Genomic DNA, 17,199 nt, shown 5'->3' on the forward strand with positions numbered 1-17,199 from the left:
GCTCTTTAGTCGGAGAAAGCAGTTCAGTTTAATTTGTCGAAAAAATGAAAAATCTTGAACGAACACGAGATACGGCTGAAGAACATGGGAACCTGTACGAAAGTTGTCATAATCGTAAAGGCCTCCAGCTGGGTTTCTTCTGGTAACTCGCTTTACATATTTTATTTACATCCCGTATTGCATTGTACAACCAAAGGGAATTTCGGGCACATTTTGCTAAACGTTTAGTATTTAGAGCATTCATAAAACAGCCAGAAAGAGAATAGTCGCGAGAGATCCGAGGCCTTAGGAATCGAAGTTAAGGTTTTCTTTTTTCCCGAGCTTCCTTTGTCCCCTTTTTGTTCTGTTTTTCCCAATGAACTTTTGGATTTCGTTTAACCATTGTAAATTCGGGTGGCCTTTCCGCAAATTTTAAAGGAGTTCTTTTTTCTCGAGGCTTGCCAGGGTTTTGATATTGCGTTTCATTGGTCGGCAGCATGACCGCGTTGTCAGGCGCTTTTAATAATTAGGTGCGAAACTGCGAATTTCTTTGGAGGTCAAAAACTCGAGTTGCTTTTTAAGCGAGTTACTTCTTTAATGAATTAATAGGGTATGTTGGATATGTATGTTGGCCAGAATGTTCAGCAGATATTAACACCCCAAAGTATTTGAGGCTTTTGCGAAATTCGAGATATTTCTTTATGACGCCCCGGAGCGTAACAAGAACCGAAATATTTCGTGTTGTCCAACTTCAAAATAGATTTTCTCGGGAAGCAAAGAGGAATATCAAAAAAGCCTCAAACTCTTTGTTAGCCTATTATCCTTTTTGGGAGGTCCGTCGGAACGCAGTAGCTGGTAATTAAGTAAAGCAAACACTGTCAGTTTTGTGTTTAAAAGGCTCGCACGCGCCAACCAAAAGAAAACCTTCGGGAACTTTTGTTAATTTTAATCTGTACTTTATAAAGATTTACATTGATAGATAGTTTTCCATGGTTTCTTTAAAAATAGCGCGTGTAGGAAGATTTTTCCGGAAAACACCCTTTTTTGTTGACAATAACCGTAACTGATACCCGACAAAAGCGTTGGTAACTTAGTAACCGGATGAATAAAATGATTAAAAGAAAGCGAAGAGGTACGCATCAGTACTCCGTTTAGTTAATGGATTTCACCTTAAGGGTCAACTTTTTTGTAAGTTCACCCCATCGATCATTCAAACGGTTCACAAGTTGAACGAATGCGAGGAACTTTTAGATTGAGTGGAAAATAAGTTTAAGTCAAAGAAGAATCTTTTCTTCCCTGTTTTGGTATCGGGGAATCTTACTAAGTCTATACTCATTATGATTGTGATAATGATGATAGTCACAGTGATGATGATGATGATGATGATGATGGTACTAGTAATAATTACAAGGATGAAAACTGTTATAATGGTAATAGAAGCTTTGTTTAAACTTGAAGACGAATCAGCGGATCCTTATAGGTAATGGCTGGTTTTGTAATACTCAAAACGTAAAGAAAATAGTGATAAAAAGGTTAAAAGAAAAAACATTTAAACTACATTTAAGTTAGTAAAAGATATTTGTCGTCTTGTCAGGAACGTGGGACGAAGAAAAAAGTTTTTTACCGAGCTCAAAACATACCATCTGTCTTATTCTATTTACAAACATGACGCCATCGACATTGCTGATCCTAAGCAGTATGCAAGACTCCTGTCATATGAACTTCGTGATAGACCTCGCTCACCGTAGAGTCTCTGTGGCTCAGCGGTAGAGCATCGGAGCGCGGAATTCGAAGGACTGAGGTTCGATTCGTCATGGGGCCTCAGAACGGAAACGAAGAGGTTGTGTACCGCTTGAGGTGATTGTGACTAAATTTGTATACCGTGTCTTTTTAACTCCGGGGTCAATGAACGAAACAGTTTGTCAATTCAATGTCCACCAGAAATTAACGTAGCCACAGAAATTGTACCAGCAACAGTTCCATCTTTGAAAATGTTTGCTATATGTAATCCCTTCCCTTTCCCCTTGACAATAATGAGTTTGACTGCCGTGGATGCGCTCTCCTTTATTTGAACACTTTAACTGGATTTGTATTTTAACATTCCACCTAAATGATCGCAAAATGTATCAAGTACAGCTGTCCATCCCTGATCGAATGGTCAACTTTTGTTTAAGACCAGATTTTTTTTCTCTATAACTTAATTAGGCGCTTCCCATTTAAGTGATTACATGTGATATAAGAGACATTAAATTTCCTCTTCCTCTTCCTTCAGTTGGGTTTGAATTGAATGTTTCGCCATGTGCTCAGCAGCATCTTCGGCTGTGTTAAGTGTTGCCATTCTCTCCACTTGACCTGTAACAGGATCAATTGCCCCGTCGTAGGTTGTGTTGCCAGGTGCTTTATGTTTACCAGCATCTTTGGAGCTCGTATTTAAGGACCACACAGTCTGCCTTTTATTGCGATCTTTGTTGTAGCAAGCACATACCGACCCCCAGACTTTCCAATCGCATCCTTTCCAGTCCCATGTTGCCGTGTTCATATATGCAGTTTCCTTGGAACTACCTAGGATTTGTTTCTCCGACTTGTGACGAACGCATGTTCTTCCCCCGCAATTGCACCAGACACCAACCATGTAGTAACAGTCATTGACGCTATGACAACCTTCCTTTGGGATAGAACATTCGAATTCTGGATATTCTTCCTTTGATCCTTTGGTGTAGTCGAATTTTTGAAGTTCGACACCATGGAGTGGCCTGTAGGTACAACCGTAATTTAAGTAACTGTTGTAGTAGTACTCGAGGTTTGTTGCTCGGATGTAATTCTTAGATCCTGGTTTAAAGCGGCTTTGTAATATGCGCGAAATCGGCATGAAGGTATGCTGGACAGGCGACGGTGCCTCATCAGCTTCATTCATAAGTTTTATAATCAGTTCAGCTGACGTTTCTCCATTTGCCAGCTCGCTATTTGTTGCCTTTAGTCCTCCCCAGACGAACCGTGTCTCGCTAACACTCATCTTGCTTGCCTTTGACATTTCATTGCTGCCTATTTTAGAACAAGCAGAAACGCCAAGCTTTCCAACAGACGTGGGACCTGCAGCCGAGACACATGCTTTCACCTGGAAATCCCTTTCGCTATACGATTGAGAGCTCTCTGCGAAGACCATTTGCTGGAACCTTGATCCGCGCTTCACAGATGTTATGACATGGGAGCCATATTTATTTAGGAAAGTACGATATTCTTTCCAAGAATTGTGAAACCAAGGTGTCTCAACCATTAATGGCAAGTTCTCTAAATAGTCCAGGAAATCTTCAACCAGGGTGGACTTTTTTTCTTTCACTTAGCATTCTTTGTGGACTTAAATCTTTTCTATCTACGCCTCCTTGATCAAAGATATGCCACTTCCATTTTCTCTGAGCTTTTTCTCTTTGTTGCCGCTGATACAGTAGTGCTCAAAGTAAACGTAGAGGTAAACGAGGCACTCAGGCTTGACTCTGTGGCCAGTGACTGATACAATTCCTTGGTACTTTTATAGTAATCGAATTTGCTGCTGGAGGAAATCAAGGGTTCCTTGGTGAAGCATTCTGATGGTAGAGGTTTAAAGATGCGATTCTCTTTTTCATGAAAGTCGGTTAATATGTTTATATCCGGGAGGTAAACCACCTTTCCGAGTCCCTCTGATTCACCAGTGGTAGCTTTAGTGGCTTCAGAACGTGCGAGGGCCACGCAAAGCAACAGTAGTAGGGAGACAAACACGATTTCCTGCATAAAGAGCGCCTCTAACTTAATGCTTGTGAGAATGCACAAATCTGTGAAACAAAGACAGGTTCAAATTAATTAACTGAAAAGCATTTTGTTTTCATATCCACTTCCTCATAGAGTAGTTGGTTTGGCAATGATACTCATAATAATGATAACAATAATTTTAATAGTATTTGTTAAAGGTTAATCATACTTCTCAGAACTCCTTAATGCCAAAACTTTAAAGCGTTATACCTCTACCGGTTCTATATCTAGCAGTGTGTCAAACCACAGAATGTTGGTCATGATCTCAAAACGAGGTTACGTTACTGAGCGTTTTAGGTTACCGTGTCAAAATCTCGGCATCGATTTGAAAATAGATCATGTATTTGAGGTTCTAATTTTGCGTGAATATAGAAAAAGGGAATTGCTAACGGAAGGTTGAAAATTAAAGGAGCGATTCAGAGTAGCCAAAATGGTTGGGGGACTAGGGCGAGGACCTTGTCTGACTAACATTTTTACCATGTCAACTGTCTCTAGAATTGGGTATATTGATATTTTCACCATCGTCACGAAGTTGACTTGCCGGTGGGCTGTTGATGGATACGCGTTCACGATGTCACAAATAGTTAGTCGACAACTGGCCACCACTTGACTGAATGTCGAATTACAAGTGACGATCCTCCCTTAACCTCCCTTAACCCTTAAACTCCTCGAGCTAGACTCATTGTCACTTTGATTTAGTCTACTTGTAACATGATATCTGACGGCTGCGAATCCTGAAACCCACCGGAAACTCAGGAGCAAAAGTGAAAATGCTTAAATGAACAGGAACAAGTAGTGATTACAAGGTAATATCATCAAACCCTCCGTAATCGACAGCTTCTCGTAAAAGTCGACATCGTTAAAGATGATTGCCTCGCATTACATTGCACATTTTGTCCTGAACAGAATATCGCTTAACGGAAAACAAGAGGAAAAGAAAATGAAACTATCACACGCGCCTAAGTATCAGTCCAGTGACAGAAGATCTTTTAATCAGATTGGAAAAATTTTCTTCTTAAGTTCTCTTTGTGCTGTTAAACTTTTAATTCAATGTTTTCATGTGGAAAAGACTAATTGCAATTTTAACAGGTAATAAAGATAAGTGCGAGTCCTGATCAGGAAATCTTGATCCAAACATGTTACCGCAGCTTTCAAACGAGTACAGGGACCCAATCAACCCTACCAACTTGTAAACCCTAATAATCTGCCATTACACTTTCTTTGACTTTAACTTGGACGTAAGTTTGGAAACGAAACACCTTTCAAACGTGAAGTTCAGTTTGAATCAGTATTGCTTCATCAAAAGTAACACTCCAAACCTTAATGTATTTAAAACAACGTATACATGTTTCTTTGTCGAGTGTTTGAGATAAACCGAATATATTGTTATACTACCTACTCAGGCTGGCTTTTCGAAATACTACATGTATACAGGTGCCCCTGATGTACAGTATTTTTCTTGGTGAATTATTGTAAAGCCGGTAGAACTTAAGAGAAGAGCGCCGTTATTCAAGTACGAAGCGTTGCTATCTACCTCCCGAATGGAGTGGATTCCTCCACGACGCTCTGTCTGTTAGAGTCTATAAACTTTGCTTGTGATGAGATGCATGTGGCTTTTATGCTAGAACTGAGCTTCAATAAGAAGTCATAGGTCACAGGAATATTTGCATGTAGGCAGCTCAGAGGTTAAAAGAAAACCCTTTTTTGATTATTATCGACAAAATCTGGTCAAAATTTTCAACATTTCGATATTTTGTTGTATAGTCGGGCAGTTAACTTTAATTTGTCGAAAAAATGAGAAAATCTTTAAAAGAACGCGATATACGGCTGAAAGAACAAGGGAACCTGTACCTTAGGGTGAAGGGGTGTCATAGGGTGTCATAATCGGAAAGGCCTCCAACAGGGTGTTGACTTTTTCCGCGGGGTTTCGTCTGGGATCTCGATTTGCATATCTTATTTACATCGCGTATCGCATTGTAAAACCAAAGGGAACTTAAGACGAGAGCGCCGTTATTCAAGTATGTGGCGTTGCTATCTACTTACCGAATTGAGTTTATTTCTTCAGGATGCTTTGTCTGTTAGAGTCTGTAAACTGTTATGAGAGTTGTTTGGTTTGTATGCTAGAACTGAGCTTCATTTAGAGGTCATAGGTCACAGGGCTATTTGCGTGTGGGCAGCTCGGAGGTTGAAACAAAATTCATTTTAGGTTATTGTCGACAAAATCTGGTCAAATTTTTGTACAATTTGGTTTTCCTTTTCTTTAGTCGAGGAAAGCAGTTAAGTTTAATTTGTCGAAAAAATGAATAAATCTTTAAAAGAACGCGAGATATGGCTGAAAGAACAATAGAACCTGTATCGTAGAGCGAAAGGTGTCATAATCGGAAAGGCCTTCAGCGGGGTGCTGACGTTTTCCGCGGGGTTTCGTCTTGGATCTCGATTTGCATATTTTATTTACATCGCGTATGGCACAACCAAAGGGAACTTAAGACAAGAGTACCGTTATTCAAGTATGTAGCGTTGCTATCTACCTACCGAATGGAGAGGATTCCTTCAGGACGCTCTTCCTGTTAGATTCTGGAAACTGTGATGAGTGATAAACTTTAGGTTATTGTCGACAAAATCTAGTCAAATTTTTTTTAAATTTGGTATTCTTTCTCTTTAGTTGGAGAACGTGGTTAAGTTTAATTTGTCGAAAAAATGACAATATCTTTCAACGAACGGAATATACGGCTGAAAGAGCAAGGGAACTAGTACCGTGGAGCGAAAGGTGTCCTAACCGGAAAGGCTTCCTGCGGGATGTTGACGTTTTCCGCGGGCTTTCGTTTGGGATCTCGATTTACATATTTCATTTACATCGCGTATTGCATTGTACAACCAAAGGGAATTTCGGGCACATTTCGCTAAACGTTAGTATTAAGAGCATTCATAAAACAGCCAGAAAGAGAATAGTCGCGAGAGATCCTATGCCTAAGAAATCGAAATTAAGTTTTTCTTTTGCTCAAGCTTCCTTTGTCCAATTTTCGTTCTGTTTCCGGGAATTTCAAAGGATTTCTTTTTCGCGAAACTTGCCAGGGTTTCGATGTTGCGTTTCACTGGTCGGCAGCATGACCGCATTGAAAGGTGCTTTCAAGAATGAGGCGCAAACCTGTGAATTTCTTTGGAGGCCGAAAACTCGAGTTTTGTTTTGTGCGCTAGTTACTACTTCTTTAACGAATTAATAGGGTATGTTGGATATTTATGAAAATTGGCCAGAATATTCGGCAGTTTTTAGCACCCCAAAGTATTTGAGGCTTTTACGAAATTCGAAATATTTCTCTTTGGACGTTCCAGAGGGTGACAAGAACCAAAACATTTTGTGTTGTCCAACTTCAAAATCGATATTCTCAGGAACTAAAAAGAATATTAAAAAAGGCGTCAATTTTTTGTTAGCCTATTATGTTTTTTGGAGGTCCGCGGGAACGCAAAAGCTGGTAATTCAGTAAAGCAAACCCTGTCGGTTTTGAGCTTAAAAGCTCGCGTGCGCCAACCCAAACAAAATCTTTGGGAACTTTTGTGAATTTTAATCTGTTCTTTATAAAGCGTTACAGTGATATATAGTTTTCCATGGTTTCTTTAAAAGTAGCGCGCGTAGGACGATTTTTCCGGAAAACACTTTTTTTTTGTTAACAGCAACCTTAACTGACAAAAGCGTAGGTAACTTAGTAACCGGATGAGTTAAATGATTAAAAGAAAGCGAACAGGTAGGCATCTATACTCAGTTAAGTCAATAGATTTCACCCTAAGGGTCAACCTTTTCGTAAGTTCACCCCATCGATTATTCAAACGGTCCAAAAGTTAAACCAATGGGAGGAAACTTTTAGATTGATTAGAAAGTAAGTTTAAGTCAAAAGAGAATCTTCTCTTCCCTGTTTTTGTATCAGAGAATCTTACTAAGTCTATACTCATTATGATTATGATAATGATGATAGTCACAGTGATGATGATGATGATGGTACTAGTAATAATTACAAGGATGAAAACTGTCATTATGGTAATAGAAGCTTTGTTTAAACTTGAAGACGAATCGGTGGATCTTATAGACAACAGCTAGTGTGGACCGTTGGTCATTACAACTATAATAGTATAAATGAAAAAATTACTCTGTTCTGATTGGTTAAGATTAATGCAGTTTTCTTGTAATACAATGCAGAAGAGGGTTAATTCAGTGCAAAGAAGTAACAAACCAGACATTCTGATTGGTCAATAATCAAAGAAACTCACAGATAGCAAATCGCATGCGAGCCTTGGATATCGCAACATTTGGAAACGCTGAAAATTTGCGAGGGAAGCATTTGCAGTTTTGAAAAAACTGTAAAAAGCACTGCTTTTTGGTTGTCGGTTTGAAAAAAGTGGTGTTTAGATAAGGGAATTGCCAAGGAAATCGAAAATTACGAGCTGACCCAGCATTATTTTTGCACTTGATGCGCGCGCTTTGCTTCTGCATAACTGTGATCAGCTATCTCGTATTTTTTCATGTATATTATTAATACGTAATCACATGATTTTCCTCGTGCAATTTGGAATAAATCAGCACTTGTTAATTTATTCAGAGACTACAAATTGTACTCGCCCTACGGGCTCATGCAATTTTGTTGCTCTTTGAAAAAATTTACTCTTGCTTATTCCAAATTACACTCGAAGTCATGTGATTACCTATACTAATAGTCAAAACGTATAGAAAATAGGGATAAAATGGTTAAGAAATGAAACATTTAAACTACATGTAAGTTAGATAAAGATGTTTTTCGTCATGTCACCAGCGTGGGACAAAGAAAAAAATCCTTTACCGAGCTGAAAACTTACCATCTGTCTTATTCTATTTATCAACATGACGCTATCGACATTGCTGATCCTAACAGTATGCAGGACGCGTGTCTTCGTAATAGAGTCTCTGTGGCTCAGGTCTGAGGTTCGATTCCTCATGGGGAGTCCGAATTTTTTTCTTAGTCCCACACTCTCGACAAGACTAAAGACATCTTTCTCTGTGCTTTACCGAGCTCACAACTTACTATGTCTCTTATTCTATTTACATACATTTAAGTTGTTTCGGTATCGAAATCAAATAAGTGTTGAACGGTTTAAGCTTGTTTTTACGTTCTTAGGGTTTGATAAGGTCGTTTTTTTTCCTCCAGCGGCTAATTGGAATGTGGCCCAGGTCAGTTTTGGTTATAGTGGACTTCAGGGTTTCCAGCAACTATACGCCTTCGTCGCCTAAAAAAGAGGTCAAAACAAAAGAAAACACCTGGGGAAAGATTGCGAAAAAGGCGGTAGATTCAAAAGTTTACGAAGGCTTAGATATCGTTCTTTGCGAAGTGCTATTTTAATACGTAATGTTTTGGGAGTAATAAAAAATTGATCTTTCGAGTTTGAAGTATATTGTTTCCCTCAGCAATTTTTTTTAAATTGGCTTAGTCCTAACCACATACAGTTCATATCTATATTTTGTTGAAACTGTCTGTGCAAGTCAAATATTTATATTTAGAAAAAAATGGCAAATCAGAAAATATTGGCAAAACTGTCTGAATGACCCTGTGTTTTTGACCATTTCAAAAGGTCAGGCAGTATCGTTTCCATAATGTGCAAATAATGAAGACATTTGAGGGAGAGTAATGATGTTAAGGTCTTTAGGCCGAAAATTGGAATGTCTCTAAAGATTGACACCCAAAATTCGGGTAAGGAAACGAATCCGGTCCTACCAACGTGTCGACCGGCATACTACCGAGGCCGAGCGGGAAGGAGTGAAATCAGAAACCACCTCGTCAGAAAAAAGGCCGCTAATTAGTGATCATATAAAAGGACCTCTTGTTGCAGCGTTTAGATCACCCCTGATGAAGGCACTAGATAGGAGTGTCGAAACGTTGGGTCTATGAATTGTAACTTCTTCGGTTACATTCATTAAATCTGCAAACCAGTGTAGCTTCAAACTATGTCTCATTATTACTTGTTCACTTCAGCAGGTTAATCGGCAACAAAAGCATGTTAAATCAGCAACAAGAACAAACTAAATCAAGATGAGGGAGACGCACCTCCGACACACTACTGATGTTTCTCATTCATAGAAAGAGAAACTCGTTGGAAACTAGTTGTCTATATTTCATTCCTTCCGCTCGGCCTGTAGTGTATCGGCCGACACGTCGGTAGGATCGGATTCGGTACCTTACCCTAAAAAATTCTTAAAATTACCAACTGCCGATTTAAAAAACCAACACTCCATTCACAAACTTACATACAGTTAGATTTAGGTAAATAGTAATCTGAACAAGTGGCATGATTACAGATAAACAACCAAATGAACTGAAGCTGAGATTCATCTCGATACTTTCCTAATAGATACTTTCCCGATACACCGCAATATCTGTCACTTGTCGATTAGGTAGGATTCATGGGGCTTTAGAGATCACAAACCTAGCTTAATTTAGGAGTCATAGTTAAAAAAGGAGCTGTTATGTCAAAAGGCTCAATTTTGAAAACTCCAACAGTTCATCGTTCTCTTAGAGTAAGATTTGCCGTGTTGATCGGGGAACTCTAGTGAATAACCGAAGGCGACCAAGTGCGCAGCCGTAACTTGTTTACCATATCGATTTTACCAGAGGGGTTAATTGCCACTAATTTTGCTCCATCAACTATTCGATGGATCCGGCAACCCACTTGATTTTGGCAGAAAGCCGAAGATAAAGATAAACATTTGTCACATTGCGTTAGCGCTGATACTTAAAATTTCGTGAGACTCTTGAAAAAGGCGGCCTTTCTGTAAGGACTACAAGTAAGGAATAAAATTCCGAGGAGTTAAATGACGCGCGTAGGCGTAACTTGGCGACTTAATGTCGCCAAACAGCATATAAGAATATGCAAGTACCAAGAAGTACTTCCTAGGCATATGTTTTCTTTACGTTTTTTTAAGGAAATGAAGCCGTTGTTTGGAAAACTCGTTAACCCATGTTCCTTCTTCGCGTCTTTGGGGGAAGCGAAAGCGGACTCTAGAGACGAGCAAGAATCATCCCATAACAAACGATACTCAATTGACACTTAGCCTAGTCGAGAACGAACATAACCTTTTTCGCTTGAGATTGATTCGTTCGTAGTTAAACTAAAAAGCGTCCCCCCTGTCGAATGCAAAATATTTTAAAATAGTTTTTTCTTCCTTTCTCTAATTTAGATTTTTTTTATTTAATTACTTTTTTGTATGAATTAGCCGTTTGAAGAACTTCAAGAAAAAGGAACACTGGTCATTTCAGTTTCAGGATCGTTTGTAATCCTCCACGAGGTTTATTTGCAGTTCAAGTTGGGGATCATTTGAAGTGTTTAATTATTTACAATCGTAGGTTCATTTGCAGAGGGGACAGATTTTGCATGACTGACAAGGCCAATTTTGTATTTGTATTTAAATAAATGGTTTTGAACCACACTCATAACTCACGCAGCAAAGAAAATATAGAGGTCAATATGAGTTGTCACTCGTATCCTTGATTCGCACGGATCAAATGATTTGACAAATCGTATACTGCACCCTTCTCTTGCGACCCTCACGCTATATTGTAAGTGCCACCGATGAAATGCATTTTGCGACTGGGCAACGAGTCGTTACTCCTATTCATAAATCGAACAATTTGACAACTCAACTCGTTCAGGGTACCCTTCTATCTCTCTCGACTCGTGAATATATTTGAGGATCCGTTCGGATACATCATCTGGCCAAGCAGACAAAACCCCGGTACCCTAATGAGATCATAGAACGACGGCATGACCCGTTCGGGTCGTACGACTCGTAAACACATTACACGACCATGGCCAGATAGACACTCACGTTTTGACGTTTTAGTCTAATTGATGAAATTTACGGATCGACAGCTTGAACTTTTAATACAATAGAGGACAATATATTCACGGGTCGTGCAAATCGTGAATATTAGACGATCCGTATGGATTGTCCGGATTGTTCGAGTCGACACAGTCCACTATGGTTAGACAGGCACTCACTTGGGGAAAAATAATCTCCCTCACAACCTTACGGCTCATAGGGATCATACGACTCTTGAATACATCACTCGATCCATACGGATCGTGCAGATCGACAACTCGGTTTTACGACTCCTTACTAGCCGTGGTATTGGACAACCATTCTCTAAACGTTCTTTTTAGCTCGCTATCGATCATATTAAATTTTAAATCGGGGAAAATCACGGCAAAAATGTTCACAATCAATATCAAACGTGCAACTCTCATTGGCTTAAGCTGACATGATCCTTAGTGACACGTTTTTAAGACGTGCGCTTTTTTTAAAACGTTGATATTTCTCTACACCCCTTTGCGTTACTTGTTCTCAATCTATGCTATACTGTTAATCACGGGCTAACAACTTGAATGGGACCGACAAGGTTTCGTATCCTATGAACTTTGCATCATCCTTTGCGAGATGTGATATTTCTGAACAGCACCACTTGTACAGCCTATTTGTGACTAAATTTGTATGTGATTCTAGTTTAACACAACGGTGGCTGAACGACACAGTCTTTCAATTCAAACTAAAGTAGCCAAAGAATTGCGGAAACAATAGTTCTATCTTTTGAGAATTCATGCCAAATGTATTCTTTTCCCTTTCCCCTTTACAAGGATATCTTTGACTCACATAGATGCGCTCTCTTTTATTTGAATACTTTTACTGGATTTGCATTTTAACATTCCACTTAACTTATCGCGAAACGTTTAAAGTACAGCTGTCCATCTCTGATCGAATGGCCAACCGTTGCATAAGTCCAGTTTTTCTTTTACTTAATAAGGCGCCCACCATTTCAGTGATTACATGTGATACAAGAGAAAGTTCAAATTTTCTCTTCCTCATTCTTCAGATGAGTTTGAATTAGATGTTTTGCCTTGTGGTGATTGGTACAGCTGGGTGTTGCGTGTTTGGCACTATCTTCAGCTGTGTTAGGTGTTTCCGTTCCTTCCGCTTGACCTGTAACTGGATCCTTTGCTTCGTGGTAGGTTCCGTTGCCAGGTCCTTTATGTTTACCAGCATCTTTCGAAGTGGTAGGTAAGGACCACACAACCTTTCGTTGATCGCGATCTTCATTGTAGCAACCACACTTAAACCACTTGGTTTTCCAATCGCATCCTTTCCAGTCCCATTTTTTCTTGTTCATATATGCAGTTTCCTTGCAACTCCCTGTGATTTGTTCCTCCGACTTGTGGCGAACGCACGTTTTTCCTCGGCAAGTGCACCAGACACCAACCACGTAGTGACAATCATCGTCGCTACGGCAACCTTCTTCAGGGATGGAACATTCGAATTCTGGATATATTTCACGCGATCTGCTGGTGTAGTCGAATTTTTGAACTTCAACACCATTGGTTTTATCATAGTGACAACCATAATTCAAGTATCCTTTGTAGTAGTACTCGAGGTTTGTTGCTCGGACATAATTCTTAGACCCTGGTTTAAAGCGGTCTTGTAATAAGCTCGAGATCGACATGAAGGTATGCTGGACAGGCGAAGGTGCCTCATCAGCTTCATTCATGAGTTTCTTAATCAGTTCTACTGACGTTTCTCCATTTGCCAGCTCGCTATTCGTTGCCCTTAGTCCTCCTCTGACGAACCGTGTCTCGCTAACACTCATCTTACTTGCCTTGGATTTTTCACTGCTGGTTACGTTAGAACAAGCAGAAACGCCAAGCTTTCCAACGGACGTGGGACCTGTAGCCGAGACACAGGCTCTCACCTGGAAATCTCTCTCGCTATACGATTCAGAGCTCTTCGCGAACACCATTTGCTGGAATCTTGATCCGCGCTTCTCAGATGTTATGACATGGGAGCCATATTTGTTCAGGAAAGTACGATATTCTTTCCAAGAATTGTGAAACCACGGTTTCTCAATCTTTGATGGCAAGTTCTCTAAATAGTCCAAGAATCCTCTTTTGAGTGTGGACTTTTCGTCATTCACAAGGCATTCTTTATCGACGTAAATCTTTTCTGTCAACGCCTGCTTGATCAAAGATATGCCACTCACTTCAGTTTTCTCTGAGCTTTTGCTCTTTGTTGCCACGGATACAGTAGCGCCCAAAGTAAACGTAGAGGTTAACGAGGTGCTAAGGCTTGACTCGGTCGCCAGTGACTGATACAATTCCTTCGTACTTTTATAATAATTGAAATTGCTGCTTGAGGACTTCAAGGATTTCTTGGTAAAGCAATCTGATGGTAGAGGATCAAAGATGCGATTGCCTTTTTCATGAAAGTCGGCCAATAAATTTATCTTTGGAAGGAATATTACTTTTCCAAGCCCTTCTAATTCACCAGTGGTAGCTCTAGTGGCTTCAGAAAATGCGAGGGTCACGCAAAGCAACAGTGTCAGGGAGACAAACATGGTTCCCTACTTGAAGAGTGTCTCTCTCTCTTAATACTTGCGAGAAGGCAAAAATCTGCGAAATAAAGACATTTAAAGTTTAAATTAACTGAACAACATTTTATTCAATATCGACTTCATTGTAGAGTAATTGCTTTGGAAAATGCTAGTAGCACTATTAATTATTTATGACGATAGTGATAATAATAAAAGTAATAATAATGATAATAACTAATGATGTCAGGAACAACAATTTTTCAGTTTTTTTTAATAATAATTATAGAGTGATTATTGAAATTTAGTGATAATTGTCTTTGAGAGCTTCGCAAAGCTCCTCCAGGCTAAACCATTTTACGCATTATCACTCTTACAGTTCTATATCTAGCAGTGTGTCAAGCCTCCTGATGTCTGTTGTGTATAAAAACCCATTTACGTTACTATTTCTGTACTATTTCGGATTAAGCATTTAGCTTACCATATCAAAATCTCGGTATCAGGAAGAAATTACGGATTTGTTCAGACACCCGACAGATCACTGGACTGATTGTTTGGCATTTGTCAACAGTCTTGATACCCGACAGATCATTAAGATATATAGACTGCTTGCCAACTCGTATCTGTACCATATCAACAGTTTTGATACCGGACAGATCATTGTACATGTAGACTGCTTGTTAACCAGTGTTTTTGCCATATCAATTGTCTTGATACCCGACAGATCATTGAACATATAGACCCCTTGCCAACTAGTATTTTTTCCATATCGATCGTCTTGACACAGGACAGATCATTGGACTTGTTGATTGCTGACTGACTAATATTTTTACCTCATCAACCGTCTTGAGTCTAAGAATAACAAACTGTCAACAGCAGAAAAATAGGGAACAAAATTTGCCATCGATGTAATTTAGACATACAGACAGGATACATTGAGTTGCTGAGAGTAAGACTATTTCGTTTCTGCCTTTATTCTTGAAAGGCAGCGCTTGCCCGCCGACCGAAAATGATTGTGAAAAAATACTCGATGATCGAACAGTAACCTCTATATTGTCTAATAATTGGTGACTGTTTTTTACGCTTGTTGGGAATACATCTACCACTGCGGCTTAACACGAAGGTGATGCATCGTTCATGTACCGAGACTCGCTTTCTTGAAAGTGCGCTTTGAAAAGCAGACAATAAAAATAATAAAGCCGACGTCCATATTTTACCCGTGGATATGCGAAGCATAGGAACGAGTGATATGGGGATTCAATTTGCAAATTTCTTGACTCAAGCATGGCCTTAAAAGACTGGGAAGAGCTTGCGTCTTTTTAAGGACGGCGAAGGGATTGTTTAATAGGGCGGATCAATGGGGGAGGGTCTTATTGAGGATGACTGCTTATTTTGTACCGGAAATGCTCCGCAGATTAACCTAGTTATCAAAATTTTAATAACTGACGATGCCCCCTTACTAACTTGGTCATTTTTAGGAGGGTAAGATTTAAATGTCCAGTTTATTTTGCAACCTTTGACTTGATCCGGCAAAATGAACAATACGAACAAGAAGTGGAACTCTGCCAAGTCTATCCACGAGTTTACCATAGTGTCACTTTGATTAAGTTTACTTGTGACATGAAATCTGACGACAGTTAATTCTAAAACCCACGCGAAACTCAGAAGCAATAGTGAAAGTGCGTAAAGTGAAACGGCGCGCGCGCTCAAGCATAAGAAACATTGCAGAAGATCTTCTGATGAGAAAGAAATGGCCATTCCTAAACTAGCCTCTTGATTAAGGGACGTGTTTTATCTTTTTGTCGCGTAGTTACTTATAATTTCCTCTTCATTGTGCTTTAAACTTCTGAAAAAATTATTTTGCAAACAAGCTAGAATAAAAGAAACGTCTAATAAGGATAACTGTGAGACCTGACCTGGAGATCTTCGGTCAATCATAAAACCATAGCTTTCAAACAAGGATCGGGACCCTATCCTTTCCTTTATTTGTTAATTCTTCCACTTCACTTTCTTAGACCTTACATGGACTTGAATTTGGCAACGAAATACCTTACATGCCTGACGTATAGATTGAGTATTGGTTCATCAGAAGTAACACTGAAAGAATTGAAACTTTGAATGGAACACTCAACGCTATTCAAAAAAGTTCATTAATATTTGTTCTATAAGTGTCTGGGTTAGGCCGTTGAAAATACTGATGCTTCTTTGTGAGTTGTACTACGAACTTGATGCAGTTTTTATTTGTCTGCATATGTCACCATTCTCCTAACTGAGTTCTTGACTGTAAAGCGCCATGAGCTTCAGGCATGAGCGCTGCTATTTTAGTGTCATGATTAACTTTTTTACTTCAGCCGAATTTCTTTCGATGAAAAACGCTAAAAATTAGCAGATAACTTGGAAGCTATCAAGTATGGTAATATGATTAAGTTGATTTTTAGCATCTAATTGATTTCTAACTTTGGTTCAATTAGGAAACGTTGCCATGTGCTTACCTTATAGAGTTGTTCCTCGGTTTGTTAGAATATGCAAACTGTGGATGTGATCAGATGCGTTATGCTTTTACAATAGAACCAAGCTTAATTTAGAAGTCTCAGGTCACAGAATATTTCATGGAGCCAGCCCAGAGGTTAAAAGGTTTAATGGTTAAAACCAAACTCCATCAGTTTATCATCATGTATGAGTAAGTTCTAAATAACCAGATGAATTAAACGATGAAAGGAAAACGAACAGGTATAAATCTGTTTTCCATTAAGGTAATCGGTTTTAACCCAAGGTCAACATTTGACCTTTTTAACTCATCGATAATTCAAACGGTTCACAAGTTGCGGCAATTCGAGGAAACTTTCAACTAGAGAAAAAAGGATATTTAAGTTAGTGAAGAATCTTCCCTATTTCTTTTCTGGTGTCGGGGAATCTTATTCATTCTCTTTTAATTATGATAACAGTGATGACAGAATTGATGATTATGACACGAAAATTAATAATAAGGGTGATAACATTAAAGAAGCTTTATCTTAAACTTGCAGACCAGTCATTAGATCCGTATAGGCCATGACAAGTGTAGACC

General features: G+C 39.1%; 2 protein-coding genes and 1 pseudogene across 13 annotated transcripts in view; 1 reads left to right on the forward strand and 2 right to left on the reverse strand.

Annotated features, from left to right (window-relative positions):
• LOC149050216 (uncharacterized) overlaps positions 1-17,199 on the forward strand; it is a 65,508-nt gene that overhangs the window by 18,111 nt on the left and 30,198 nt on the right. For 2 of the 11 annotated variants that reach the window (XM_089197819.1, XM_089197823.1), the window contains one exon: positions 8,934-9,172. The exons of 8 other annotated variants lie outside the window; for them this stretch is intronic. The gene's annotated coding sequence lies outside the window, so the exon portion shown is untranslated. Of the gene's footprint in view, positions 1-3,030; positions 3,102-8,933; positions 9,173-17,199 lie in introns of those variants that run through there. One more of the 11 variants, XM_089197820.1, reaches the window with a different exon arrangement.
• LOC149050217 (DELTA-alicitoxin-Pse2b-like) lies at positions 2,029-3,744 on the reverse strand (annotated as a pseudogene). The gene has a single exon (XR_016184094.1). The product of XR_016184094.1 is annotated as a DELTA-alicitoxin-Pse2b-like (transcript).
• On the reverse strand, positions 12,417-16,675 carry LOC149050218 (DELTA-alicitoxin-Pse2b-like). The gene is made up of 2 exons (XM_089195125.1): positions 16,625-16,675; positions 12,417-14,214 (listed from the first exon to the last, which is right to left on the reverse strand). The coding sequence occupies exon 2, from the start codon at positions 14,157-14,159 to the stop codon at positions 12,621-12,623; it is 1,539 nt and encodes a 512-aa protein (XP_089051251.1). The 5' UTR covers positions 14,160-14,214; positions 16,625-16,675; the 3' UTR covers positions 12,417-12,620.

Source organism: Pocillopora damicornis, chromosome 2 (assembly GCF_964200805.1).
Source record: "Pocillopora damicornis chromosome 2, jaPocDami1.2, whole genome shotgun sequence".
Classification (NCBI taxonomy): Eukaryota; Metazoa; Cnidaria; class Anthozoa; order Scleractinia; family Pocilloporidae; genus Pocillopora; species Pocillopora damicornis.